Source organism: Nannobrachium achirus (assembly GCF_963921795.1).
Source record: "Nannobrachium achirus genome assembly, chromosome: 7".
NCBI lineage: Eukaryota > Metazoa > Chordata > Actinopteri > Myctophiformes > Myctophidae > Nannobrachium > Nannobrachium achirus.
The window spans coordinates 11,233,836-11,261,481 of NC_137816.1; the positions used below are offsets into that span (position 1 = coordinate 11,233,836).

Genomic DNA, 27,646 nt, shown 5'->3' on the forward strand with positions numbered 1-27,646 from the left:
ACGATAGCGGGCTAATCGTGATTAAGTGTCTCCCTTGTTATGAATTGCTGTCATCTGATCTCGGCTAATATTCTCACACATCACAGGGTTTATGGAGCAAAATGCACCCGTTGGCATTAGGCGTAAAACACACACGATTCACATTTAACACGCGCAGACGTTAAGGAATTAAGCACGCTGCTACTGATGTGGCAGTAATGTCTGATACCATGTGACAGGGGTGTACATTAAAGGCTGTGAAATGAGTTGGGAAATATTCATAGTTCATCCTTCAATTCATCTGGTTATTTAGATCATCTGTGATCATTTGGAGGGTGTTTTATTTAATTAGGTGAGAAATAATTAAATTAGACAATATAGCCAACAATGTTATTTAATTCATTAATTATTCATTTACATGTTTCCACTATTTTGAACTGAACTGGAACCAAAAGAACAACAAAAACAACACCAGCACACCTGACCATTATGTAATGGTGTAATGGTGGTAGGTATTCTACATGCTGGTCCAATACTGTCTTCCTCTGGGGACGTTCATCTGTCCCCCATATACTGTAGTATGTAGTTTTATATTCTTTCATTTAATTCAATTTAATGCTTTCCTTTGATTCTCTGCACGCACGCACGCACGCACGCACGCACGCACGCACGCACGCACGCACGCACGCACACAGAAAACAGAGCAATGTGTCAAGGAAAGTGATGTGATCCAGGTCAAACATCAATGTTGTGTTTAAGATTTAGATGAGAGGAATAGAAGAATAGAAAGAGAGTGTGTGCGTGTGTGTGAGAGAGAGAGAGAGAGAGAGAGAGAGAGAGATTGGGAGAGGGGGGGTGAGTGTGTTTGTGTTTCCAGCCTGCAGTTCTCTGTTCAGTCAAAAGGGAGCACTTTACATCCACTTAAAGAAGCTATGCTGGTCTCTCTCTCTCTCTCTCTCACACACACACACACACACACACACATGCTCTCTCCCTCTCTCTCTCGCTCTCTTTGCATTCTCTACCTGTCTCTCTCCCTTTTCTTTCTCTCCACTTTCCGCTCTTAGTCCTCCTTCTTTTTTCCGTTTGTCTATTTCCCTCTCTCTCTCCTCTCATACCCACATTATGCCCATCTCCACTCATCCATCCATTCATTCTCGTCTCTCTACTCTCACCACTTCATTCTCTCTCTCTCGCTCAACCCTTCATTCCCTCCCCTCTCATCCATTCATCTCATCCTGTACAGTATCTGTCTCTCCCTCATCTCATCCATTTATTCCCAGTATTTCTCATTCCATTCATTGTTTTTCTTCCCTCTACATTCATGTAGTCCCTTTCTCCTCTCATCCCTTCATTCTCTCTCACCTCTCATCCGCTCTCTCCTCTCCTCTCCTTGTGTGTGTGTGTGTGTGTGTGTGTGTGTGTGTGTGTGTGTGTGTGTGTGTGTGTGTGTGTGTGTGTGTGTGTGTGTTTGTATCAGAGCCCAGCACCGGTCAGAATATCCACCCCTGACCATGGTTTTCAGGCCTTGCTCAAAGTCTCCCATTTTTCAGCCCGAGCCCAACCCAGGACCGAACACGGGATCAATTTAACCTCTCTTTGGTGCGTGCTTTCTCTGATGCGTGCTTTCTCCAGCTGATACACGCAAACACAGCACAAACGCATCACATGCGCCACCAAGAAAATAAACGTAGTATTTTTATTAAACATAATAATAACTGCCACTGACAGAAATGCTCACATAGGTTACTGACTGTCCATAGAGAATCACTTGTAAGCAATGGCATGCCATGCATTAGAGAATATGTTACGTGAAACAGCAGCAAATAGGTAAAAAAAAAACATAAAACAAGTGCCACCGACAAAAATGCTCACAATATTGATAGTGACTGTCATCTACAAGCATGAGCATGCCAAGTTATGTGTTCCAGCAGTAAATAAGTAAAATTATAGATTAACGGTATACTTTTTGTAAATTGTACATTTTAATTCAGATTTTTATCCCCTAAAAATAAATGTCCATTTAACTCTGTAGGCCTACATATTGTATGGCTTTCAATCACTGTTTATTTTGCATTGCCGTGAAGAGCGATCATAATACATTTTCAATTCCCAACTCGATAGGCTTCAGAGTTGAGAGGAGAGTTACTAATGTAACATGAAAAGGAGAGAAGTTCAATTGGCCCGAACTTGGCTCTAATCCAGTGGTTCTCAACCTTGGATGGCAGATCTACAAGCTTGTAGATCGGCTATTTTCAGCACGCAGCACCTGAGGGCAACCAAACATAAAATGACTCTCTTCTCCACTAGTCCCTCCCTAACGTTTTAGTTTAGTTTTTATTTTGTTGACGAAATAGTCAATATTTAGTCTTAGTTTTAGTCATCACAGCTTAGTTTTTATTTAGTTTTCATCAGTGAAAAAAACGCCAGTCGACAAAATTTTTTTGTCATAGTTTTAGTCGACGAAAAATCAAAACACTGCGGTGTGGGGTCCGGTCCGGTTGCGGCCAGACGGGCTTTCAGCTCTGCAGTGTGCATGCTGTGTGTCAGTGTGTCTCACCGTTGGGCGTGTCAGGAGGTGTCCAGCTGACATTCAGTGCATTGGGGGACAGTGCTGTGACGTGCGGAGCGGGGACGTCCTCTGGCGAACTCTCAACAGTACGGACATGGCTGGGGGGGCTAAGTGTACACCCACCCCCAGTACAGGCCTAACACGCACGCACGCACGCACGCACGCACGCACACGCACACACACACACAAACTAGATGAGACTCACATATAGATATCGTTTCACAGACATGAGATAATCATGAAGTCCTCTAAAAGATTGTGCGTGTGTGGGGGTGTGTCCTTACCACCAATGTGACAGTGTAGGCCGTTCCCGGTGTCAGGTTACGTAAGGTGTGGTCTTCGACTAGTGACGAGCTGTTATAGGCTAGCACAGGCTCCGCCCCGTCACGTGACAGGAAGATGGAATATGATTGCAGAACTCCATTCACCTGGTGGGGTCGCGACCATCTGGAAAGCAAGAGGGGGGGGGGGGGTCGCCGTTACTTAGCCGTTTTTGTGTGTTGTTAATAAATCCGGCTTGCTCACATATTAGGAGGGTCACCAGAAAAAATATGGTGTTTCTAATGAATCTATCATGGATAAAATGGAGTTTGGAGTTACAATGGGTATATGATGAGAGGCCCTGGGCCTGGAGGGCCTGATAACATTTACATCAAATATCTAAATATTGAATGAAGCAACTTAAAATCTGTTCAGGGTGTTCATAAAAGCCTGATTAGACGATAAAACAACCAAACGTTTTTTTTTTAAGTGAAATATCCCTTTAACCCTTATAGTGCCAAAAAGCCGAACTAGTTCGGCTTTTTTATAGTGCCAAAAAGCCGAACTAGTTCGGCTTTTTTATAGTGCCAAAAAGCCGAACTAGTTCGGCTTTTTGTCGGCTAGCGACGCAATCCGGAGTGCCGATCCCAAACTAGTTTGGCTCTGTGCATTCTATGTAAACAAAGCAATGAGCACGGCCACTTCCTTGCCTCGCTCCAAGAGCTAGAGCGGAAGTCTCGCGAGAATCTCACGAGAGCTCTAAGCATCGCTTTCCTTAGCCCTGTTAAACAGGCTATTAACCCTTCACAGGCTACAAGAGCGTGTCTGGTATGTCTAGGAAGCATGTCTGGACGATTCATAAAAATAAAAATAAAGTTTTCGAAGCGGCCGAAATGGGCGCTTTTGGATAGAGACCGTTTTAGCAGTGGGGACTAATCTACAGATCTCAGGGGCAGAAATGAGGCATATCAACCTAACAAGGTAAGAAGGTCTGTGGAAAGATTCTCATTCAGGGGGGGGGGGTCCTATTTTGGTCTGTATTACTCCTTTAAGCAGCGGAGGGATTCATCTCTCCAGACTGCTGTGTGTGTGTGTGTGTGTGTGTGTGTGTGTGTGTGTGTGTGTGTGTGTGTGTGTGTGTGTGTGTGTGTGTGTGTGTGTGTGTGTGTGTGCGCCTGCGCAGCGTGCATGCACATGTGTGTGCGCCAGCCTTTATCATACAAGGGGCTCTCCACTTCGCAGACAGAAACACACTGTTGGTCTAGGGTTTCTCTCTCTCTCTCTCTCACACACACACACACACACACACGCACCCACGCACACATGCACACACGCACACACACACACACACACACACACACACACACAGTGTCAGATCTTTGTCAGATAACGGTGTCCTCTGCTCTATATTTAGAACAAGGAAAGTCAACCCCAGCAGAGAGAGAGAGAGAGAGAGAGAGAGAGAGAGAGAGAGAGAGAGAGAGAGAGAGAGAGAGAGAGAGAGAGAGAGAGAGAGAGAGACAGACAGAGAGAGACCATTAGAGAGGAAAGGAAAGCTGTTCTAATGTTCTGTATGAGGAGATGATGAGATATGAAGAAAGTCATAGAGAGATATGTATACGCTTCCTCGCACGCTCTCGAACACACACACACACACACACACACACACACACACACACACACACACACACACACACACACACACACACACACACACACACACACACACACACACACACACACACAGATTTCAGATACAGTGCTTTTCACATAACCTGTTATTGATTTCATAATGCCACAATAATACAGTTAACTAATGAGTTTGAAGGAGTATTACTCATTAATCATTACTTTTCTGATTAGTTAATTGGTTAATTCATAATCAGTAGATAACAATAACAAAACAAACAATGTTATTTTTAGACGGGCTGCGTACCCTGTTGGAGACCCTAGAGATTAGCCCCGCCCCTGTTGACATGGTGACGGGGGAGGCCATTTTGAGGAGTGATGGATTCCTTTCCCGCTTCCTTCCATTAAAGCTGGTTTGTGAATGACTGATGACTGGGTGTTAGCACACAATTAGCCACTGCAGCTAATCTATCACATTTATTATAAGATTTATATGCTGTCGATTGACACGGTGATGAATGGCCTTTTTGTGAATCGCTAAATCAAAGGGGAGTTGTGATAATTTCTATCATAATTCATTGCTAACAATGCCTTTAAAAAGCGCTGCTGTTGAGGGTGTTCCAAGACGTTTAGAAAGAACAATGCGCTGCTCTGTCAGGAGTTAGAAAGCATGACCTGCATGGCTGCATCTACAGGGTAAAATCCTCAGTGTAGTGTACTGTAAGCCCTCCATACTTTCACTCTATAAGGCTACACCAAAACCCTTCGCAGAAAATAGACAATATATAAGATCAGAGCAGGGGCGTCAATTGAGTATGGCAGGGGGTATGCATGCAGCTGCCATACCCTGGGTCCAGGGGGGGAGAATAAAAGTTGCTTTTAAGTATAAATCCATGAATGTCTCTTTGTCTATCTGTGCTGGTTATTATGTTGTTAAATTACAGTAAAATAACTTCAAATGCAAAATTTTACAAAATGGTCACTTTAACAAGGTATTATAATTATATTCTCCACACTTTTATTCTCCCCATCTTGACAGAATGGTATATTCCCAGGTTCCGCAGGTCAGCTGCACAGGTGCAATGCATTATTGTTAATTGTGGCACGTTTACTAACATGCCAAGTTTAGCTGCACTTGAAAAACCATTCCAGGCTGCTATATCCAGCCCAAGAAACTGTAGAAAAACAGGGGAAAAAAATAAAATGTACTTCTTAAAATAAATGTATCATGCCTGTTGCTAAGGTATGGCAACATGACTGGTGTCTTGCACGCGCGCGAAGGCCCGCGTGCAAGACACCAGTCATGTTTCCATACCTTAGCTTTTTCTGAACTGAGACCACTGGATCAGAGAGCTTGTACATCTGCTATTTCTGCAGACCAATAGTGTGACTGCAGACCGGGCCTCCATGGAGCACGCCTGTGGATTTGCCTGTATCTCTCTCTCTGTCTCTCCTTTGCTCTCTCTCTCTCTATCTCTGTCCCCCGACTTGGTCGAGGCAGTTCGCCGCTCACCCCAGAGCCTGGGTCTGTCCTCCTCCTTAAGAGGGGATTTTTCGTCACCACTGTCGCAAAATTGCTTGCTCCAGTGGGGGCCTCTCCTGCCATGAGGTATCTCCTCGGGTCTCTCTCTCTCCCCTCCCCCCTCTCTCCCCCTCGCTGCCCCCTCTCTCCCCTGCTCTGTAGCTTATGTAAAGTGTCTCGAGATAACTTGTTATGATTTGGCAAGTTAACAAAATTGAATTGAATTGAATTCCCAACACATCTTCTGTCTCTTCCACCCAAACGCACAATGTGTGTTTCCCTCCACCGCTCCCTCTTATTTTTGCCTCTCATCACTCTCTCTCTCTCTCTCTCTCTCTCTCTCTCTCTCTCTCTCTGCGCGTGTGTCTCTCTCTCTTCCTCCTAGTCTTTCTCACAGACACAATGGAGAGGTATTGACTGTGGATGATCTCTCAACCTCTGCCTATTACCAATCTGCTAACGAGGCAATAAGCATCCTTCCCACAGCTTCACGCCGGGTCTCAGACAGCACACACACGCACAAACGCACGCATGCACGCACACACACACACGCACGTCTTTCCCCCAGGTCGTCATATTAACCACATACTGTAAGGCCATTCATTTCTTCACACATCATCATTTATTTATTTTACCCGTTATCATTTTACTCACTGTTAAACTGTTTAAGCGTGTGTGTGTGTGCGTGTGCACGCGCATGCGCGTGCGTGTGTGTGTGTGTGGCACTGTGCCCTCCTATGGTGGATCCTAAGTGACAGTCAGGGCACTAATGGCTTTCACACAGATTGACTCTTAGACACACACAGGCACACACGCAGATACACATGCAAACATACCAACACACACACACACACACGCACACACACGCACACGCACACACACAACACACACACACACACACACACACACACACACACACACACACAGTATATTTGCACATGAACATAATCTAAGACAGAGCAAAGAGGTCTTCTCTCTCCCCTCCCCCTGGAGGTTAAAGGTCAAGTGTAGGAGAGGATTCTGCATACTAAACATTACTGCAGAAGGTCACTGCCTCTCTCTCTCTGTGTGCGTGCACGCACGTGTGTGTGTGTGTGTGTGTGTGTGTGTGTGTGTGTGTGTGTGTGTGTGTGTGTGTGTGTGTGTGTGTACGTACTCTAGCAGGATGCTGTGTGCGTCCAGCAGGGTGATGCTGGGAGGTTGCAGCTCCCCAGGTGGAAGCTGGGAGGTAACCATGGTAACCTGGGAGCTGTTGGTGCAGCCCGCCGACGTGCACGCGCCCAACACCAGGACATGGGCGGAGTACACGTCTAGACCTGCAACACACACACACACACACACACACATTCAAATTATGCACACTCCTGTGCATGAATGAACAATGCACTAGACACGAATAAGCCATATTGATAGGGGGTGTGGCCCGTCACAAAGATGCACCTAACTTCTAAAACATTACAGCACAATCCAAAAGGTCTTTCACATGATATGTAGTCTCGTGTGGCCAGACTTTTGACTCTGCGATTTGCAGATGCTCCCGTCATACAGTCTGGCGTAACGTAAGAAGAATGATGAGTACCCGGTTAAAGCGGAAGTGAAGCCTCCTCCCCACTTCTGTTTCTGTCTCACATCGCGTACATTTATCCTAATATAAATTAAAATCATTTAAGCATTTAGTTTGCTGGGTTAGGGTTAGGGTTAGGTAACCCTAACCCTAATCCTAACCCCAACCTCTCACTGTCATAACCCCACCCTCTCAACCTCTCATTGTCATGACCCCACCCTCTCATTGTCACAACTCCAACCTCTCACTGTCATAACCCCACCCTCTCAACCTCTCATTGTCATAACCCCACCCTCTCAACCTCTCATTGTCATGACCCCACCCTCTCACTGTCATAACCCCAACCTCTCACTGTCATAACCCCAACCTCTCACTGTCATAACCCCAACCTCTCATTGTCATAACCCCAACCTCTCATTGTCATAACCCCAACCTCTCACTGTCATAACCCCAACCTCTCATTGTCATAACCCCAACCTCTCACTGTCATAACCCCAACCTCTCACTGTCATAACCCCAACCTCTCACTGTCATAACCCCAACCTCTCATTGTCATAACCCCAACCTCTCACTGTCATAACCCCAACCTCTCACTGTCATAACCCCAACCTCTCACTGTCATAACCCCAACCTCTCACTGTCATAACCCCTACCTCTCACTGTCATAACCCCAACCTCTCACTGTCATAACCCCAACCTCTCACTGTCATAACCCCAACCTCTCATTGTCATAACCCCAACCTCTCATTGTCATAACCCCACCCTCTCATTGTCATAACCCCAACCTCTCATTGTCATAACCCCAACCTCTCATTGTCATAACCCCAACCTCTCATTGTCATAACCCCAACCTCTCATTGTCATAACCCCTACCTCTCATTGTCATAACCCCAACCTCTCACTGTCATAACCCCTACCTCTCATTGTCATAACCCCAACCTCTCACTGTCATAACCCCAACCTCTCATTGTCATAACCCCAACCTCTCACTGTCATAACCCCTACCTCTCATTGTCATAACCCCAACCTCTCATTGTCATAACCCCAACCTCTCATTGTCATAACCCCTACCTCTCATTGTCATAACCCCAACCTCTCACTGTCATAACCCCTACCTCTCATTGTCATAACCCCTACCTCTCATTGTCATAACCCCTACCTCTCATTGTCATAACCCCAACCTCTCATTGTCATAACCCCAACCTCTCTGGTCCCTTTCCTACATCCCTGCACACAAGGGGACTCTCCCTCATTTACATGAAAGGAATAACTGAGATACTGTAGGTGTTCAGAAGAATTTAATTCTTGTAGGAATTCTGGTTCTGAAACAACAAGAGCAGCTGTTATTGTTTTGAAGAACCATTTTGGAATGTTTGAATTTAAAAACTAAAAAAATCTGTGCTTACGTGTGTATATTACTGTTATATAATATGTTTTCATATCTTTTCATGATGAAAATTTTATTCTGGTGTAGCATATATATTCAACATTATGAAGTATTAATTAAACAGCAATTCAAACTAAAGTCATTGTTTTAGCAAAGAAAGTATGAACCCCCTTCTGAAACCTCTGAATCCTGATTTCTCATAAGCTGTAGTTCCAAAACTATTTGTTCAATGTACACAGGCGATAACTCATTTTGTAGTTCTGATCCTCTACTTCTGTATGGAAATAAATACAACACAAATGTCAGAATGTTCAATTACAATCTTGTCCCTGCATTCAGCCACATCAGCAACATGTATCAGTTTATGCTCCCCCCCCCAATCTGAGTGAACATTAAACTGGCTGCATTATGAACCCAGCTTGGATGCATTAGAGAGAGAGAGGGAGGGAGGGAGGGAGAGAGAGAGAGACAGACAGACAGACAGACAGACAGACAGACAGACAGACAGACAGACAGATATAGGGAGGGACAGAGACAGGGAGAGATACTGTATGCATTGGATATGAAGCGGAGTAGGTGTGTGTGTGTGTGTGTGTGTGTGTGTGTGTGTGTGTGTGTGCGCGCGCGCGTGCGTGCATGCGTGCGTGCGTGCGTGCGTGCGTGTCTGTCATATTATACCATGTATGACAGCTATCCTGTGAGTATTCTGTGGGTATTCCTGGATTTTGCTGTGTGTGTTTGTATGTGTATCACTGTGTGTGTGTGTGTGTGTGTGTGTGTGTGTGTGTGTGTGTGTGTGTGCGTGCGTGCGTGCGTGCGTGCGTGCGTGGGTTGGTGCATGCCAGTGATCTATAGTCTCAGTGGTGTGACATGTGTCTCATCCCGTCTTTAAATCTCTTTAGTCACTCCTTTCAAAGCAAAATCTGTATAAGTCTTTGTGTGTACGTGTGTGTGTGTATGTGTGTGTGTGTGTGTGTGTGTGTGTGTGTAACAGTCCTTTTCAAAGTGTTATTCCCTGGGTACAAACTGAGATGCTCTCTCTTTCAAATGCTAATCCTCCACTCCATTTAGCCTTTCTTCACTCTTCCACCGCTCTTTACAGCGACGCCCTGTCCCTCTGCAGTCACAACACACACATGCACACATGCCTGCATGCACTCACACACACACACACACACACACACACACACACACACACACACAGTAACTGCATGCACACACAACTAAATCCTTCCACAGACACACTGCATGTTACTAAACCTGCATATACAAGTGTCACGCAGACGTGTGCCTACGCATGCACGCACGCACGCAGGCACGCACAAACGCACGCACGCACAAACGCACACACAGTTGTACTTACCAGTGATGTTGAGGTGTGTGCTTTTTCCTCTGTAAATCAGTCTGTGGTTGTGATGGAGGCGGTACTCTGTAATGACACCGTTGGGTCTGACAATGGAAGCAGAGTCACAGGTATTGTGACTTAACAATAATATGACAGGAGCATTATGACATTCTGTTGGGTCTAACAATGATAATAGAAACACCGTGGGTTCTATGTGACTCAACAGCAAAAGTTCTTATTCCTCACTCCATAGTCTGTCCCGTTCGTACTAAAAGTGGGGTCTAGAGACTCTTGGGGCTGCTTGAGGGGTTCTACATTGACCCTTACAAGTCTGTAACTCTGACAGTATACATATGGAACCAAATGGACCTGCTGTTGGAGGTTTGAGAACCACACTGGTACTAAGAATTACAGTAAAGACAATTCAAAAACTAGTGTGTTTTCACACCAGTGCAATGCAGAAATGCAGCACAGTCTGCAGTCTTGAGTGCTAATTAGTTCAAACTTCAGACCTGGTCCTTGTCCTATACTGTCCTGTATATACATACTGCCCAGTCTCTGTTCTGCAAGTGTGAACTGGCCATGAGGCAGATTGAAAATGACAATAAGACCTGAACAAGGATACACATCCATACATCCATGCATACATCCGTGCTGGTAAGCACGTTCACAGTGCACCTTTTAAAACCTCTCCGAAAAATGAGCGAAGCAAATTTCAATTTGGTCTGCAGGTCATTCCATGACCATGGACCATAATAGAACAGACTTTTTTTCTCTCCCTCAAATTTAGATTCAGGTACCACGTAACGAAGCCAGGCATTCGATCTTAGATCAGTTTCTGATCAAGACACTTTTAGAACCAATGTACGAAGGGAGAAAACCAAGAATAGCTTTATTAATTTAACAGTGAAGCAACCTGCGAGACGTAAGGTGTACAAAGTACAATGATGAGACCTGAAACTGGACTTTGTAATACATCTCAAGGCTGCATGGTACAGGGGATAAAGTACAGTGTATGCCTATAGAACGTTGATGTGAGGAGAGAGGTGGGATGATTTGTTTCATTGAGTGGGTTACCTTGCTGGGGGTCTCCATGTGACATAGAGAGAAGAGGGAGAGGTGACCGCCTCTGGAACGAAAACACCTTGGGGTGCTGAAATGCATACACACACAATATAAAATCATTATTCATGTCCTCAACTAACTAACTAACTAACAAACTAACTAACTAAAAAACGAACTGTCCATCTGTCCATCTATCTATTGTATAATTATGTATGTTGCTCTCTCTCTCTACATCTTCAATATAGATTCTTTATGAGAAATGAGAAAATGTGTGTTTAAGAGAGAGAGAGAGAGAGAGAGAGAGAGAGAGAGAGAGAGAGAGAGAGAGAGAGAGAGAGAGAGAGAGAGAGAGAGAGAGAGCAAGCATTAAGTAAGTTGTTCCTTCAGTCTGCTGTGAGAATCAATACAGTAATCTGGAGGGTTTTTTTTTCTTTCACTTCAGATTGATTTTTCGTCTCTCTATTCTGACCCTGCCGTCACATTATCTCCCAACAAGGCCAGTTAGACCAACACATCTCTCTCTTCTCCTCCATCACTTCTTCTTTTCCCATACCCCCTCCGAGAGAACCTGTTCCTCTCCTCCTTTTTTTTTATCTCTTATTTCCGACTCTCATATAACTCTCACCCCATGACAACTCCTCTTAAGCCAGCATCATAGTCGCCTGGGCGGTGGAAGGCTTTACACCGCGGTGTAGTCTTTTCGAGTCTTTTTGAGCCATGAAACTACAATGTTACATCATTCCTCACGGTGTAGAGCTTTCCACCGCGAGTTCCAACACATCTCTCTGTTTTTACTATCAGACAGACAGGCTCTACACCCCGTTCACTGATTGGTCGACCTGAACCGGTCTAGACGGTAAAGGACTTCACCGTGGGCCGTGACTATGATGTCCTGCACTTATTTTCTGACTTGAGGTGGAAAGCTTTCCACCTCAAATTTGCGGTGGATAGCTCTCCACCGTACACTCTGATACAGGCTTTACTCCTCCATTGTCTCAGCTATCCATCCCTAAGTCTTCCTCCCAATACATACAGTATGTCTTGCTAATGAAGCTCAGTGAAATGATTTGGGGAGAGATAGAGAGCTTTTGAATTGAAGCGCGGATTGAAAAGCAGAGCGATTAAGAGACATTGAGAGACAGAGAGTGACACAGGGAAACAGACAAATAAAGAGAGACTTAGAGAGACACAGACAGTGTGTGTGTGTGTGTGTGTGTGTGTGTGTGTGTGTGTGTGTGTGTGTGCGTACCTTCTTCTTGAGTGATGAAGCTCCAACTCCCATCACCATTGCCATGACGATGACTCTCAATACAGCCAACTGGCGTACAGGCACTAACGGTGACAATGTAGCGAGTGTTGGGTGTCAGGCCTGACAACACACCTACAACACACACACACACACACACACACACACACACACACACACACACACACACACACACACACACACACACACACACACACACACACACACACACACACACACACACACACACACACACACACACACACACACACACAGTAGAGTAGATTTACCATCTGACCATCTCTTCCATCCTTCATCTTTTCACTCCATCCTTTCTGCCTTCATATTTCTCTTTATCACATTTCAAACTGTCTTAAAGCTTCTAGTCATAAACCCAACCATCAGTTAGTTATTTTAGAATATGCAGTAGAGATATTAGAGGTATAAATTATCCAGCTTTTAAAGTTTAGCCACTTAAACCCTCCAGTCTCAGAGAAACGGACTTGAGTTACAACTTTACTCCTTTTTTTCCACCTATACCAATTCTTTACGCCAGGGGTCTTCAACAGGGGGTCCGGGACCCCTAGGGGGTCCTCAGAGTTAATACAGGGGGTCCTCCAAATCTTTTTTTTCTCCTTTTTTATATTAACCACTTGAACCCTAGCGTCCATATTCTAAGAACTTTGGTATAGAGGGGAGAAAGAGCAGACTAAGTAGAGTGAAAGGTCAAGTTTAGTGAGTATCGATGGTTCAAGTGGTTAAACACAAATTGACATGATTCCAAAATACACTGATGATGAGTGTGCTGCGTCAAACAATGAAACTATATGGAATCTATGTACAGGTTGTTGGGGTCCCTGCTTAATCTCTCTCTCAACTAAGGGGTCCTTGGCCAGAAAATGTTGAAGACCCCTGCTTTACGCCAAAAATAGCCAATCTACAAGCTCAAAACGTGTCATGCAGCAACACGTTTTGAGCTTGTACATCTGCTTTTTGTGGTGAATCTTGTGTTTGAGGTTGAGCAGCAATATCAAATAGGCCCAGGAGGAATCCTTCGCTGGTAGTCTCTCATGTTCTCTCCTTCTTGCTCCTGTTTTCCTCTCTTTCTCTCCATCCCCATCCTTTGTCCCCATTCACCCCCCTCTCTCTCTCTCCGTCCCTCTCTCTCTCTCTCTCACCCATGTCTTTTAATTCAATTGGTTAGCAGATTCTCTCTGCTCTCTGTGGGTTTTTAAGTCGTTGGTGTTTCTGTGCAGCCATCATAAATTAACAAGAAACCTTATTGTGGCACAGAGAGAGGGAAGGAGGGAGGGATGGGGAAGAGACGAGGAATGGGGGGGTAGCAAAAGAGAGAAAGATAGTGACAGAGAGACATAGAGAGATAAAGACAGAGAGAGACTATTTTCATATTTGCCTGGAGACATGGTACCGAGCAGGGAACGAGGGACGAATCACAGGGGCGGAAGCAGACATCATCATCATCATCATCATCGTAAAAGAGGGAAAGAGATACAGAGAGAGAGAGAGAGAGAGAGAGAGAGAGAGAGAGAGAGAGAGAGAGAGAGAGAGAGCGAGTGAGAGAGAGAGAGAGCAATGTGGAGATGCCAGGGTATGACATCATCGGGGTAGTCCTGAGACAGACTCCTCAAGCTGCCAAGGAGACATTAGCGGGACACTGTGTGTGTGTGTGTGTGTGTGTGTGTGTGTGTGTGTGTGTGTGTGTGTGTGTGTGCACACGCGCGCACCCGCGCAGTAACCAGGCAGACTTATGAAAACAGATTTGAGTGCAGAGAGATGAGTGGAAGTACTTTGTATAATGCTCACAACTTCCTAACCAACACCCGAACAAAGTACACAACTGTGTGTGTGTGTGTGTGTGTGTGTGTGTGTGTGTGTGTGTGTGTGTGTGTACCTGTGTAGTTGCCGTTGTTCAGGTAAGTAGCTTTAACAGGTGTAGTCGCTCCATCTCTGTCGTATGCCCTCAGCTCATACCTGTCAATCACTCCTCTGATGTCACCGGTGGGCGGAGCCCAGCTCGCCTGGGCACTGAAGCCACTCCCACTCCGCACAATGCTGGGAGCAGGGATGGAGCTGGGTACTGAAGGAAAGGAAAGGAAGGAAGGAAGGGAAGGAAAGGAAGGAAGGAAGGAAGGAAGGAAGGAAGGAAGGAAGGAAGGAAGGAAGGAAGGAAGGAAGGAAGGAAGGAAGGAAGAAAGAAAGAAAGAAAGAAAGAAAGAGGAAAATGGGAGAGACAGGAGTCAAAAAGGAAATACGGGGGGGGGGGGGGAGCAGGAATGTAGATGAACAGAATAAAAGGAGAGGTGGAGAGGTAGAGCGTGTTGGAGGATAAAGATGTGTGTTTTAATAGGGACAGTAAATCATACAGGACCATTAGCATAAATACTATTAATGAGCGCAGTAACTTTTTCAGCACTGATTTAATACAGACAACCATTCATTCTGGGCTGTATTTCACTCTAATCACACCTCTCTCTCTCTCTCTCTCTCTCGTCCTCCCTCCCTCTCCATACTTCAGGCAGCTCAGTTTATTTCCCTTCCTCCTTCTCTGTCTCACTCCTTCACTCTTTTAGACCACCTCCTCTCTCTCTCTCTCTCTCTCTCTCTCAATCCTGTCTGTCTCTCTGTCTGTCTACTGTATGTATATCTATCTATCCATCTGTCTATCTCAATTGTTCTCTTTCCCTTTCTTTCTTTTGCTCTCTCCATATCATCAAATCATCCACTCTTCTTTTTCTTTCCTTTACCTCCTGACACTATTCCCCCACCCTCTCTCTCCACCTTTCACTCTCTCTCTCTCTTACTATCCACTCTACTCTCTCTCCCTCCTCCTCTTACTCTCTCCTCTCCCTCTCTTTGTCTCTCTCTCTCTCTCTCGTTCTGTAGCAGGATGTTATATTAAGACATTTCACTGTATGTTTCAGTACTAAAGAGCAGCTTTATGTCCCACCAGGGACCAGACGGCCGCCGTGGGTCAAAACCCTTTTAGTGGAACACCCCCTCCCTCACACACACACACACACACACACACACACACACACACACACACACACACACACACACACACACACACACACACACACACACACACACACACACACACACACACACACACACACACACACACACACACACACACACACTCTTCAGACAGCTGATCAATGTCTCATCCCGTCAGACACGTGGACCAACACAGCCTGGGGAACACTTCATAATACTAGGACACTTCTCTAACCCCCGCCCCCCTCCTCCCCCCCCTGCCCACCCCTATTTCAGGCTTCAGTTTTCCCCCCCTCGCTCCTTCTCTCTGTCTCACACAATCACTCCTTCCGACCACCTCCTCGGAGATGCAGCCTTCATATAATACTAGAACACAGCCTGTAGCCAACTTTAAATAATTGTTGCGACCGAAGGTCGCATTATACCCTGAAAAACCTTGTAGCTTGTCTGTCTGACTGTCTGTCTGTCTTCTGTACAGGAAGTGATGTCAGTGTGATGTCAGTGAGTCACACTGATGTGGTACAGAATTACTCATATATGGGCATAAAAAGGATGTCACGTGACATCACTTCCTGTACTGACAGCCAGACAAGCTACGAGATTTCTCAGGGTATAAAAGTCCATATATGGTCATTCCCAGAAAAAAGGAAAAAACCTTTTATGTCCATACATGGAGATTTCTGATGTCATAAATTCCAGGTCGAAAATGAGAATGTTAGGGTACCATATATGGCCCATATATGGAGATCCACAGGCATCAAACCAAGGCCCTAACTCACCAAGGCCCTGCTTGGCATTACTAATTAACGTACGTTATGTATGACATAACATATATTGTATATGGATTATTATTAATAACTAGAAGCTCTAGTCGGCGCCCTGGCCAACTCGGGAACAATGTATATAGGGGATGAATGCCCCGCCCTTTAATGCAAACCCCATTATACCTGTTGTCATAGGATCTGTTTTGACCATCTGTTTGCGTGTGTCCATTTATGCCCATATATGGGGAATTGGGGATATCTATCTGTCTACGTCCATTTTATGTCCATATATGGAGATCTCTGTAGGACCCGTTTTGACCATCTGTTTGCCTGTGTCCATTTATGCCCATACATGGAGTTATCTGTCTGTCTGCGTCCATTTTATGCCCATATATGGAGATCTCTGTGGGACCTGTATTGACCATCTGTTTGCCTGTGTCCATTTATGCTCATATATGGAGATATCTGTATCTGTCTGTCTGCATCCATTTCATGCCCATATATGGAGATCTCTGTATCTGTTTGTCTGTGTCCCTTTATGCCCATTATGGAGATCTCTGTATCTGTCTGTGCCTCCGACTGTGTTGCAGACACAGTGCTGGTTCCCCCTTTAATGCACTGTTGTCATAGGATCTGTTTTGACCATCTGTTTGCGTGTGTCCATTTATGCCCATGGCTTGTGAGATGCGTCAGTTATCTCCATATATAGAGATTCAACACGTGCAAAGTACAGGAGTGATGTCAGAATGAGTCAGCAGAAGTGATGTCAGAATGCCCATATGCCCATATATGGAGATCTCTGTATCTGTGTCCCCTTTATGCCCATATACGGAGATTGCGTCCATTTTATGTCACAATGAGTCAGCGCTTGCGCCGATACATCCATTTATGCCCATATATGGAGATGTGCGGCCGAGCGTCTAGTCGGCGCCCTAGCCAACTCGGGAACAATGTAAATATGCCCATATATGGAGATCTCTGTAGGACCCGTTATGCCCATATATGGAGATGCGCGGCCGAGCGTCTAGTCGGCGCCCTAGCCAACTCGGGAACAATGTAAATATGCCCATATATGGAGATCTCTGTAGGACCCGTTTTGACCATCTGTTTGCCTGTTTGTCTTTGAGTCAGCAGAAGTGATGTCAGAATGCCCATATGCCCATATATGGAGATCTCTGTATCTGTGTCCCCTTTATGCCCATATACGGAGATTGCGTCCATTGTATGTCACAATGAGTCAGCGCTTGCGCCGATACGTCCATTTATGCCCATATATGGAGATGGGCGGCCGAGCGTCTAGTCAGCGCCCTGGCCAACTCGGGAACAATGTAAATATGCCCGTGTTGTCATAGGAGTGTGGGGTCATGTGGTGTACGTGATGTCAGAGCCTTTTATGAAGTGATGTCACAATGACATGATTTCCTCCGGAACAGCCTGATGTCAACAATCAGCTCCGCATAAGGAGATTCCGAACGTTTTGCGCCGTTTCGGAAAAAACGTGCGTCGGGTCGGGTCGAGGCCCGGCACTGCACTCCGCGCCACGGCGGAGAACGCGCGTGCCGAATCTGAAGCCGGTGGGACGAACGGTTCTCAAGATACGTGGATTACAGACACACACGCAGACACGCAGAGACTTCTCGCATTTATAGATAGATAAAGGATAAAATAAAATGAAAAGTCCATATATGGTCATTCCCAGAAAAATTAAAAAAAACCTTTTTATGCCCATACATGTGTGCTTGTAGATCTGCTGTTTTCACTACTTTTGTGTGGTGGCCTTGTATGAGGTTTCTGGCCGACATTGGAAGCTGTTTTTACTACAATAAGGACTTATTTATTTGGGGACACAAGGATATCCTGCAGGTAAGAGGAAAGCAGAGTGGACTGTTGTGCTGTTCTGGGAACTCAGATTGCTTGTTGCTGCTGCTGTGCTGAGCGGGGGGCTCTGCGTGTGTGTGCCTGTGTGTGCCTGTGTGTGTGCATGCGTGCTACTACTGTGTGCCTATCAGATGCGCATCAGATATGCTCTGTTACTTAACAAGGCAGCTCTCTTAATGTTAACGTGAATGCGCTCCTCATATGGATATAACATTTATTCCATTGCATTGTAGTGACTCAACTCGAGTGGACTCGGTGGGGGGCGAGTCACAAGTCAAATAGTCCGAGACCGAGTCAAGTCCAAGTCAAATTAAGGGCGAGACAAAATGCTGTTTCGTTCTGGTGACGTCATCAACGGGTGATTCCAGTTACCCCGGAAATAATTGGTGACCCATATGCTAGCAAACAGCGCCATCCAGAGTAAAAAATAAGCAACTCGGTGGCAGCGTGGACCATTGGGAATAACTCGTGAAACTCGTTCGACAGCATTAAATGAGTTAATACAAAAGGCTTGGGAACGCTGATGTACTTACAGACTTTATCAATCTCTCTGCTATTATGGTGTCAGATTGAGATTAGATAGAAGAATACAATCATACAGTATCAGATTACACAAGCTTTCTACAGTACACGCACGCACGCATGCACACACACACACACGCACACGCACACGCACACGCACACACACACACACACACACACACACACACACACACACACACACGTGCAAAGCCTCTTCTTCTGGTGTGTTGTTTGTTGTTTTAGGGCCAAAACATTGTGTGCATGCATGTGCATGTGTGTGTGTGTGTGTGTGTGTGTGTGTGCGCACGCGTGCGTGCGTGCGTGCGTGCGTGCGTGTATTACCTGTGCTCAGACTGCGTCCTCTCTCCCAGGGTCCTGCTGCCCAGCCTCCTGCCCCAGATGTCACTACCCTGTACAGATACTCTGCACAAAGGAGACATAATTACATGACCTTCATTAACAAATCATTACAACACTATTATTATTATTAGGTTTCAAATTGACAACAATAGCAACATTGAACATTCCAAGCCATATGAACCTCTGTTCTGTTTCCTGGATAAGATCACACCTCTCCCCAAAGCTCTCCCTGAATATAGAATCAATACAGGGACACCCGCGAATGCTCAGAATTTAAGATTGGACCAATCCAATGTTTCCAATAAAGGAAAAGAAAAAGAAAGAAAGAAAGAAAGACAAATATGTCAAGACTATTGCAAAACACATTTTTGGACAGTACACTTTCACAAATCACACGAATCGGTAGACAGTATCTCTACAGTCATGTGATCAACATGAATCTGTTCGATTTACCATATTCCATTGGCTAAGATTGGCTTCCAAAGTTTGCAGGATTGGTCCATTTTAAACAAAATGCCTCAAATCATACACGCAGCCTGTTATTTGCGTGAAATCTTGCACGCACATTCCCACTAGGTCAAGGAACAAATGCTACCCTTTTCACATCGGCCTATACCACCAGCAGGTCAACTTTTTCAAAACACATTTTTGGAAAAAAAATGCCTCAAATCATGCATGCAGCGTCCGATTGCCGTGAAAGGCCCAAGAACACATGGCACCCTTTTCAGATTGGTCTATTATAGCGCAACCAGGAGGCCACAATAACCTACCTGACCTGGCGACCTGTGTTCGGAAGAGCACTGCTTCTAGTTTATAGTTTCTTCTCTCTCTCTCTCTCACCGACCATTTCTATTGTTAGCTATCAATAATATATATCAATAAAATCAATTTCCACTTCCTAATGCTAACTACAGTTTGATATTAACTAACCAACAGCCAACCGGATGTGTCCAAGGGTTTTAGCTTTAGCGTCACCTGCAGTAGCAACACGAGTGTTCGTACCAAACCATCAGTTAACACTTCCTAAGAAGCCCATGTGTGGAATGCATTATACACATAATTGTGGATCAAATTCTATTAATGGACGGACCCTTCTGCTTCAGGCATGTGAAGCCTTTTGCCGACAGTCGATTCTCAATCATCACAAAACACACATCCTTCTTAGGAGTCACCCCAAACCCCCAAAGTATTTCCTCGATGGATCTGCATGGATCACGCATGGCCTATTTCAGATTCTAAACTGCAAATGTCGTATGCCTGTATGGCCTACTGGCAGTGCGCACAAGAAATGTGGTGCTGATCGGTCCAGTGGTTTGCGAGATTAGTTCCAGACACACACACACACACAGACAGACAGACAGACAGACAGACAGACAGACAGACAGAGAGATACACAGACGCTTTCTGGACAGCTAGAATCCTGCAGAGCCATGGCATAAAAATAAATTAATCAGCAGGGTAAATTTCCCTGAAATACTATTCATTTAGGCCAGAGGTCTTCTACAGGGGGTCCGCGACCCCTAGGGGGTCCGCGGAGGTACTGCAGGGGGTCCTCGAAATTGTTGCTTGATTAAACAATAAAAAAATATTTTTTTTATTTTTCAAAAAATGCATTTTTTTTGCCATTTTCCACATTTATGTTAAAAAATAAATCATGATTCTATCCATTTTGAATAGCTTGAATACATGATTACTATTGACAGTTGATATTATTGACATTGGTTCTCAGTTAATAATTAGTTTGTTTAGAAATGGTAGTGTTATGGCCACCCTGCTCGCTATAAACTGTACATGTTTAAAATAAAAATAAAAAATATGTCGTAGCCCCGACCCCCCAACCTACAAGGTGGTAGGGGGTCCCTGCTCCATCTCCCCATCAGTTTGGGGGTCCCCGGCCTGAAAACGTTGAAGACCCCTGATTTAGGCCAGAACACAGAACAGAGTAACTACAGTGAACGCAACACAAGCAAACAAGACAGTCTGATGTGCAATTCATTGTGGTTAATGTATTACCCATGGAAATTGACTTTGTTGTGCACTTTGTGTAGAGGGCACACCACAGAAAAAGAAAATACATGTAAAAAGTAAGGAAAGGTGAACTGTTATGTCCACTTTAACCCTTACCAGTAAAAGGCTGTAGAGTATGGTCTCTGGCCTTCATCTGTCTACCAGTGTACACCAACACTGAATCGTTTCCACGGCACTGGTAGCGACTCTCGCTGGCTGAACAACCATCCAGGGTGACTCTGAGTGCTCGGCGGAACGCAGCAGAGAAGTCAACAGATACAGAAACATCACTTCTAACAGTGAGCGCACGCACACAACCTCCAAACCCTGGGAGGAGAGGAGGGAGGAGAGCAGAGCAGAGGAGGTGATAGAGGAGACAATCGTTATATTTCTAAAACTAAAAACGACCACATTTTGTTGCACTTCATTACAGATATCAATGTTAAAAGGGATTAGAACTGTCGCTTTAGATTAAAGGAGAATTTGATGAGAACATTTTAAGATGGTCCAGGTGTTCTTTTTTCAAAAGATGCAATATATTCCATTTTGCGTCCACCTGTCCTACCCGACCAGGGCTTCAGACAGGAGGAGTGAGTGGAAAATTGTTAATCCATGTATTTATCTCGCTCGAAAGTCAATTTCTTTTGCTACATGCCTGCGGCAGATAATGCCTCGAGTCAGTATACATTGTTTATTTCCACCCAGCTCCGGCCTTCCAGCTCTCTTTCCGGCAAGTGAACAGGCTCCCGGATTAATCTATCCACTCGCTCCTGTCTGAAGCCCTGGTTGGGTAGGACAGATGGACGCAAAATGGAATATATTGCATCTTTTGGAAAAAAGAACACCTGGACCATTTTTTGGGGGACCAAAAAAGTACTTTTAGCGGTAAGATTGACTTCTGGGCCGAAATACGCCTTACTATACACCTACTACATCTATAGATAGGGGTGTGTGTGTGTGTGTGTGTGTGTGTGTGTGTGTGTGTGTGTGTGTGTGTGTGTGTGTGTGTGTGTGTGTGTGTGTGTGTGTGTGTGTGTGTGTGCGTGCGTGCGTGCGTGTGTGTATATGTATCTCTCACCGTGTCTGTGACGGCCAATCAGCGCAGGGTGTACGAGGTCGGATGGAACACCCCCCAAATACACCGGCGAGTCAAATGCCACGCTGCCCCCTCCGCCCTGCCCCCTCATCTGTTCTGACCAATCATTGACTGTGGCAGAGATGTCAGAGCCCTGCTTGGCCACGGACAGCTGGCTCCACTCTCCATGGCAGTAGCTAAGCCCCGCCCACATGACGAGGTCAGTCATATGACCTCCCCAGAAGACATACAAGTTTAGCAGACCTCCTTCTAACTGCACCTGGAACACACACACGCACGCACGCACACGCACGCACGCACGCACACACACCCCCATATTATTTCTTGACCCCTCTTTGTTTCAGACTATGACAAACATTACAGTACTTTACTGTATTATATATTATATTACACATGAGGGTGTTCTTTAAGGGTGTTCTATACTTAACTCATTTTGTGCCCCAGAAATTAACGGATTAAAATGTCCAGTGTGCCTCTCGCTGGCTCCATAAACGGCCAGTCTCTTATTTTGAAGGCCAGAAGTCCATAGCTTAAACACTTCCGGTTTGACGTCATCGCGTCATTCACAGGAAGCGGTCATCGTCCACATGGTGTTGTGTAATGGCGGAACGGAGCTTTTCAACATGTGTTATATAAGCGAGCATCTACTGCCATCCTCTCTTTGAAAGTGTTGTTTGGAGATAATGGACATTAAAGATGAGATTCCCCGTCTGCCTCAATGTTATGGGATTACTATTTTGTGCTCGTGGATCCGTGATGATGATAAATCAGCGAGGGAGATCGTCTCGGGACCTTCCGCGCATGTACCCGGTAGGATAACCGCCGTTACAGTAATATATTACTTTTCGCGAGACATCTCACGATCGGCACTGCGGACATCAAAGGGAATTTCGCGAGACATCTCGGGTAAGGCACTAAATGAGTTAATATCTGACTTAAAAAATAACAGATCTACAAGCTCACATTGTCGCACCACTGCACCTTGTGAGCTTGTAGATCAGCTACTTTGGTGTGTCACAAGCACGCACCCTTAGTCCCTGGGTGTTGCCGTGATTAAACTACCGCATTGCATAAAGGCACAATAGAAATGCAGGGCATTTTACTCACCAGTATGTAGTCATCAGAGTGTGTGTTGTATGTGAAAAGCATCAGAGCATTGAGAACATCCGTTCTGAACTCCATGGTAACCTCAAAGTTCTCTCCTCCTCTGAGAACGTCACTGTTCAACTCCAGATAACCTGAAACCATCACAACACCTTTACAACCGTGTCTATTGATTATGTGAAACCATGACATCTTTACATCTATTTTATATCTATTGATAATATGAAACCATGATACGGCATCTTTAAGGGCAATTCAGTTTTTTCTAGCGATTTCAGCAATTTCTCACCACAAAGTTCTATTGCTTAATTTGTGCTCTATAGAGTAACGAAGTCATGACGTCACTCACTCATCCCCCGTTTCGCGGAAGTAATTTCTCTATGGAGAATAACATTGTCACTAATATTTGATACAGTCTGTTTCTGGCGGAAATGTAACTAATTCGGCGACAGTAACATTAGCGTTTTCTCACCATCAGTTGATTTTTCATATCCATATAAGTTAAACCGCTTAGATCATTTGTTTATGTTTGGAAACAGTTCTTATATGACGCGATATGAAAAAAGTCTATGGGAATTCAGAATGGGGGAAAACGGGAACCAGCCAGGTAGGATGTGTAAATTACATCAAACTTCGGTGCTCTATTGCAGTGGTTCTCAACCTTTTCAGGCCGCAAAATAATCATATTTTAACTGGGGACCCCCCACCCTGCACAAGCACTTGTAGGAGTTGGCATTTCATTTAGTTTGACTCAATCTGTTCCACTGTGAAAACAGCCGATCTACATGCTCACAACGCCTCACGTTGTGAGCATGTAGATCGGCTATTTCCTAATATTTGACAATTTGATTAATGTTTGACCAGAGGTACAATAAGGTCTTTTAAGTCCTTATATTGTCACTTTCGACATGTCCAGATACCCTTTATACACTTGTACTCTATGTTGGTTTGTTTACTGTTGATAGTGAGAAAATAATGTTAACATTTAGCTAAACATCTGGCGACCCCCCAAAATAATTAGGGGACCCCTCTGGGGGTCCCGACCCACAGGTTGAGAACCACTGCTCTATTGTACCACAGTTTTGTAATGTACACTGAACTCTATTGGTCTGAACTCTATCTATACCAATATAAACTCAGCAAAAAAGACTTCGGCCCATTATATCTTCCCTTTAATAATACCAATTTGTATGCGTGCACAGCTTGTAAGCATCGGATGCTTTGCCACCATGATAACAGCCGCATGCTGAAACAGTGCCCAAATTTGGCATCACTGATAGCTCCTCCTGTACTTTGCATGCGTCTCCGCCATGGTAACAGCCACATGCTGAAACAGTGCCTAAATTTGGAGATGACTGACATCACTGATACGTCTGGGTTCTCCAACATTACTTCTGAGACTCCTAGTCCTACGTTCAATCCCTCACATAGTGTGCAGTGTGCACACCCCATAACCCAAACTGCACATAATTCGGAGTACATAGGTTCAAACAGGCAAGGACTAGTACAGGGATACTCAAACTTCTGAACTTGTGGGCCACATTACAAAAATGTCAAGGGGCCACGGGCCAGTTGATAAAATGACATAACTTGATAACTTCTCTCTTTTATTTGCTTTATTTCCACATAACTTAAGACAAGTGCAATGTGCAATTTATGGCTTGGAATTCCATTTATCTTCTGTCAGTGACAGATTGTCTCTTTTTAATAATTCTGTGCAATTAGCACTGGAACGGAAGGTCCAATCTGCTCAGTTTAAAGCTTGTTGAATGTGTGACTGTGAGGACGTTAAGCTGGTGGGCCAGTGCAAAATTGTGCCGTGGGCCGGAAGTGGCCGGCGGGCCGGAGTTTGAGTATCACTGGACTAGTATATTGTAAATCATGAAAAGATATTGTAAACATATAACACTGTGCACATTCACTCATACACTCAACAACACATTAAAGTTCCTACCTTGACCCATGAAATGAACGCCCGCGTCTGATTGGGCCGGGCATCCCTCCCAGCTGTCATAGGCCGCCGCCCTCTCTGTGGCTGTGGACCAATCCAGAAGTCTCCACTCCTCTGACGGGTTGTCAGTCGTCTTATATCTGAGGTCTCTGAGACAACCGGCAAACCCCCGCAGAACGATTCCAACCTCCGCTGGCAAGACAGGTCAGAGGGATAACGGTGTCACTGCTGACCAGTTTAACAGGAATGACTAATGCCTCCATCATCCAGATATGATTAGGAAGTCATAAGAATGAGCTGTCAATGCCCCTGGTGGATGAATTTGTTAATGCTCTATACCAGGTGTTCTCAAACATTTTTAGGTCGCAACCCCCAAAATAAACATGAAATGAACTGGGGACCCCCACCCTGGCAAGCACTTGGAATTGTAGGTATTACATTTAATGTGACTCGGTTCCGCAGATAAATATTGTGAAAATAGCAGATCTACATGCTCACAACGCCTCGCAACGCGAGGTGTTGTGAGCATGTAGATCGGCTATTTTCACAATATTCGCCTCTTGCTTACTTAACCCATTTAGGCCTAACCTATAGAATAGGGCTAAATCAGAAATTAGCCTACAAAACAAATATGTTGCTACATACTGTACATGTACTGTAAGCCCCTCCCAAACAGCAAAATGTGTTCCCGGTTTGACCAGTCCTGTCGAATATTCGACTATTCGAATACTTTGAGTTCGAATAATTCGAATACTAAAAATCACTATTCGTGAATGCCCTAGTGGAAACATGAACGATGTATGTTAATTGAGAATGAGCTCACCTGCATCACGTCTGAGCAGAGTGAAATGATCGGGCAAACCTCCGATAAACACACCCGTGTTCTCTCCGATGATGGAATGACCAGTGGAGGCCGACGCCTGGCCTGATGGAGAGAGGAGAGGACAGAGCGAGAGAGAGAAACAGAATGAAGAAAGGGAAGAAAAGGTTAGGGGGGATACAAAGATGAAGGGGGGATGGACAAGTGGAAATAGAGAGAATAAATAAATAAACAAGAGAGGATGGAGAACAAAAGAGAAAAAGAGTTAAAAGAATGAAAAAGGAATAAAGGAAAAGGGAAAAAAGGGGAAACTGTAAAATAAATACATTGTGGCTGTGCTGTGTGTGTGTGTGTGTGTGTGTGTGTGTGTGTGTGTGTGTGTGTGTGTGTGTGTGTGTGTGTGTAGCCTCATTATCCTCATCAGACAGCGAGTAGTTGGGATTAACCTGGCTAATACCTTCACACACACACACACACACACACACACACACACACACACACACACACACACACACACACACACACACACACACACACACACACACACTGTGGTCAGTATGAATATCAGTAGAGTTACCTCTGTATTGATCGTCGACAACGATTGTTCCCACGGCCCCGCGCCTCATCGCCAAGATGCTGTGCCACTGTCCATCGTCATAGCGACGGCCTTCGTCACCCTGCACGCCCACAGCCACCACAGAGTCCTAGACACACACACACACACACCAAATACAACAATATACAAACATTTGTATTACCATAGTGGCCATTAATTCATAACCACTTCTTATAGGCCGCTACAAAAACAAACCCTAAAACAAACATCACCACTAAAAAAAAAAGAAACCCTAAACCAGGGTTCCCCAATAGGCGGCCCAAGGGGGGCTACTGTCTGGCCCACACCAACCCCAGTAATAATGGTGATATAAGAGCAGCAACAACACTAGTATATCGTCTTTGTCGGGTGGAAACCTTGTATCTCCAAATGTGTACGTTCTATCGTAAAGTAAAGCCCTGCTTCATCAAACAAGGCCGTCGCACAAAAGTAGTGAAAACAGCTGATCTACAAGCACACAACGCCTCACGGTGTGAGGCGTTGTGTGCTTGTAGATCGGCTGTTTTCACTAGTTTAAATCATTTTTAAAATGATAAATGCAAAACAAACGGTTTTGGACAAACACGTTTTTTTCACCCAACAACGACAATATCTGAACTGTCGCTGGAGTAGCCGGAACGCCACCGTCGCCCCCTGCAATGTTGTACCCTCGGCTTGGTACCCAAGACATAATTCGGCCCTTGGGGAAAACTAATTGGGGAACCCTGCCCTAAACCAACCTTCACCAAAAAAAAAAAAAAAAGAAAACCCTAAACCAACCTTCACTGATACAGTGATAAAACCCAGAAAGGCCCAAATTCACTTATTCCAGGTTAAGGGTCAGGGTCATTTGCTTGGTATCTGCGTATTATCTGTGGGAGCCCCGACGACTTGTGGAAGTGGTCAGGGCCGATTGATCATGTTGAATCAGGTCCAGCACCGCCCACTTCCGTTGGTCAAG

The 27,646-nt window shown here is 45.0% G+C and overlaps 1 protein-coding gene across 1 annotated transcript in view; it reads right to left on the reverse strand.

The window, feature by feature from the left end:
- ush2a (Usher syndrome 2A (autosomal recessive, mild)) overlaps nucleotides 1-27,646 on the reverse strand; it is a gene marked incomplete at both ends in the record, with an annotated part of 371,709 nt that overhangs the window by 202,032 nt on the left and 142,031 nt on the right. The window contains 15 exon segments of the mRNA XM_080730052.1: nucleotides 2,540-2,687; nucleotides 2,836-2,998; nucleotides 7,120-7,279; nucleotides 10,278-10,363; nucleotides 11,337-11,412; nucleotides 12,574-12,705; nucleotides 14,483-14,668; nucleotides 19,095-19,175; nucleotides 21,237-21,446; nucleotides 22,198-22,391; nucleotides 23,077-23,084; nucleotides 23,323-23,453; nucleotides 25,274-25,462; nucleotides 26,094-26,195; nucleotides 26,668-26,794. Coding sequence (XP_080586178.1) covers nucleotides 2,540-2,687; nucleotides 2,836-2,998; nucleotides 7,120-7,279; nucleotides 10,278-10,363; nucleotides 11,337-11,412; nucleotides 12,574-12,705; nucleotides 14,483-14,668; nucleotides 19,095-19,175; nucleotides 21,237-21,446; nucleotides 22,198-22,391; nucleotides 23,077-23,084; nucleotides 23,323-23,453; nucleotides 25,274-25,462; nucleotides 26,094-26,195; nucleotides 26,668-26,794 — 1,993 coding nt within the window.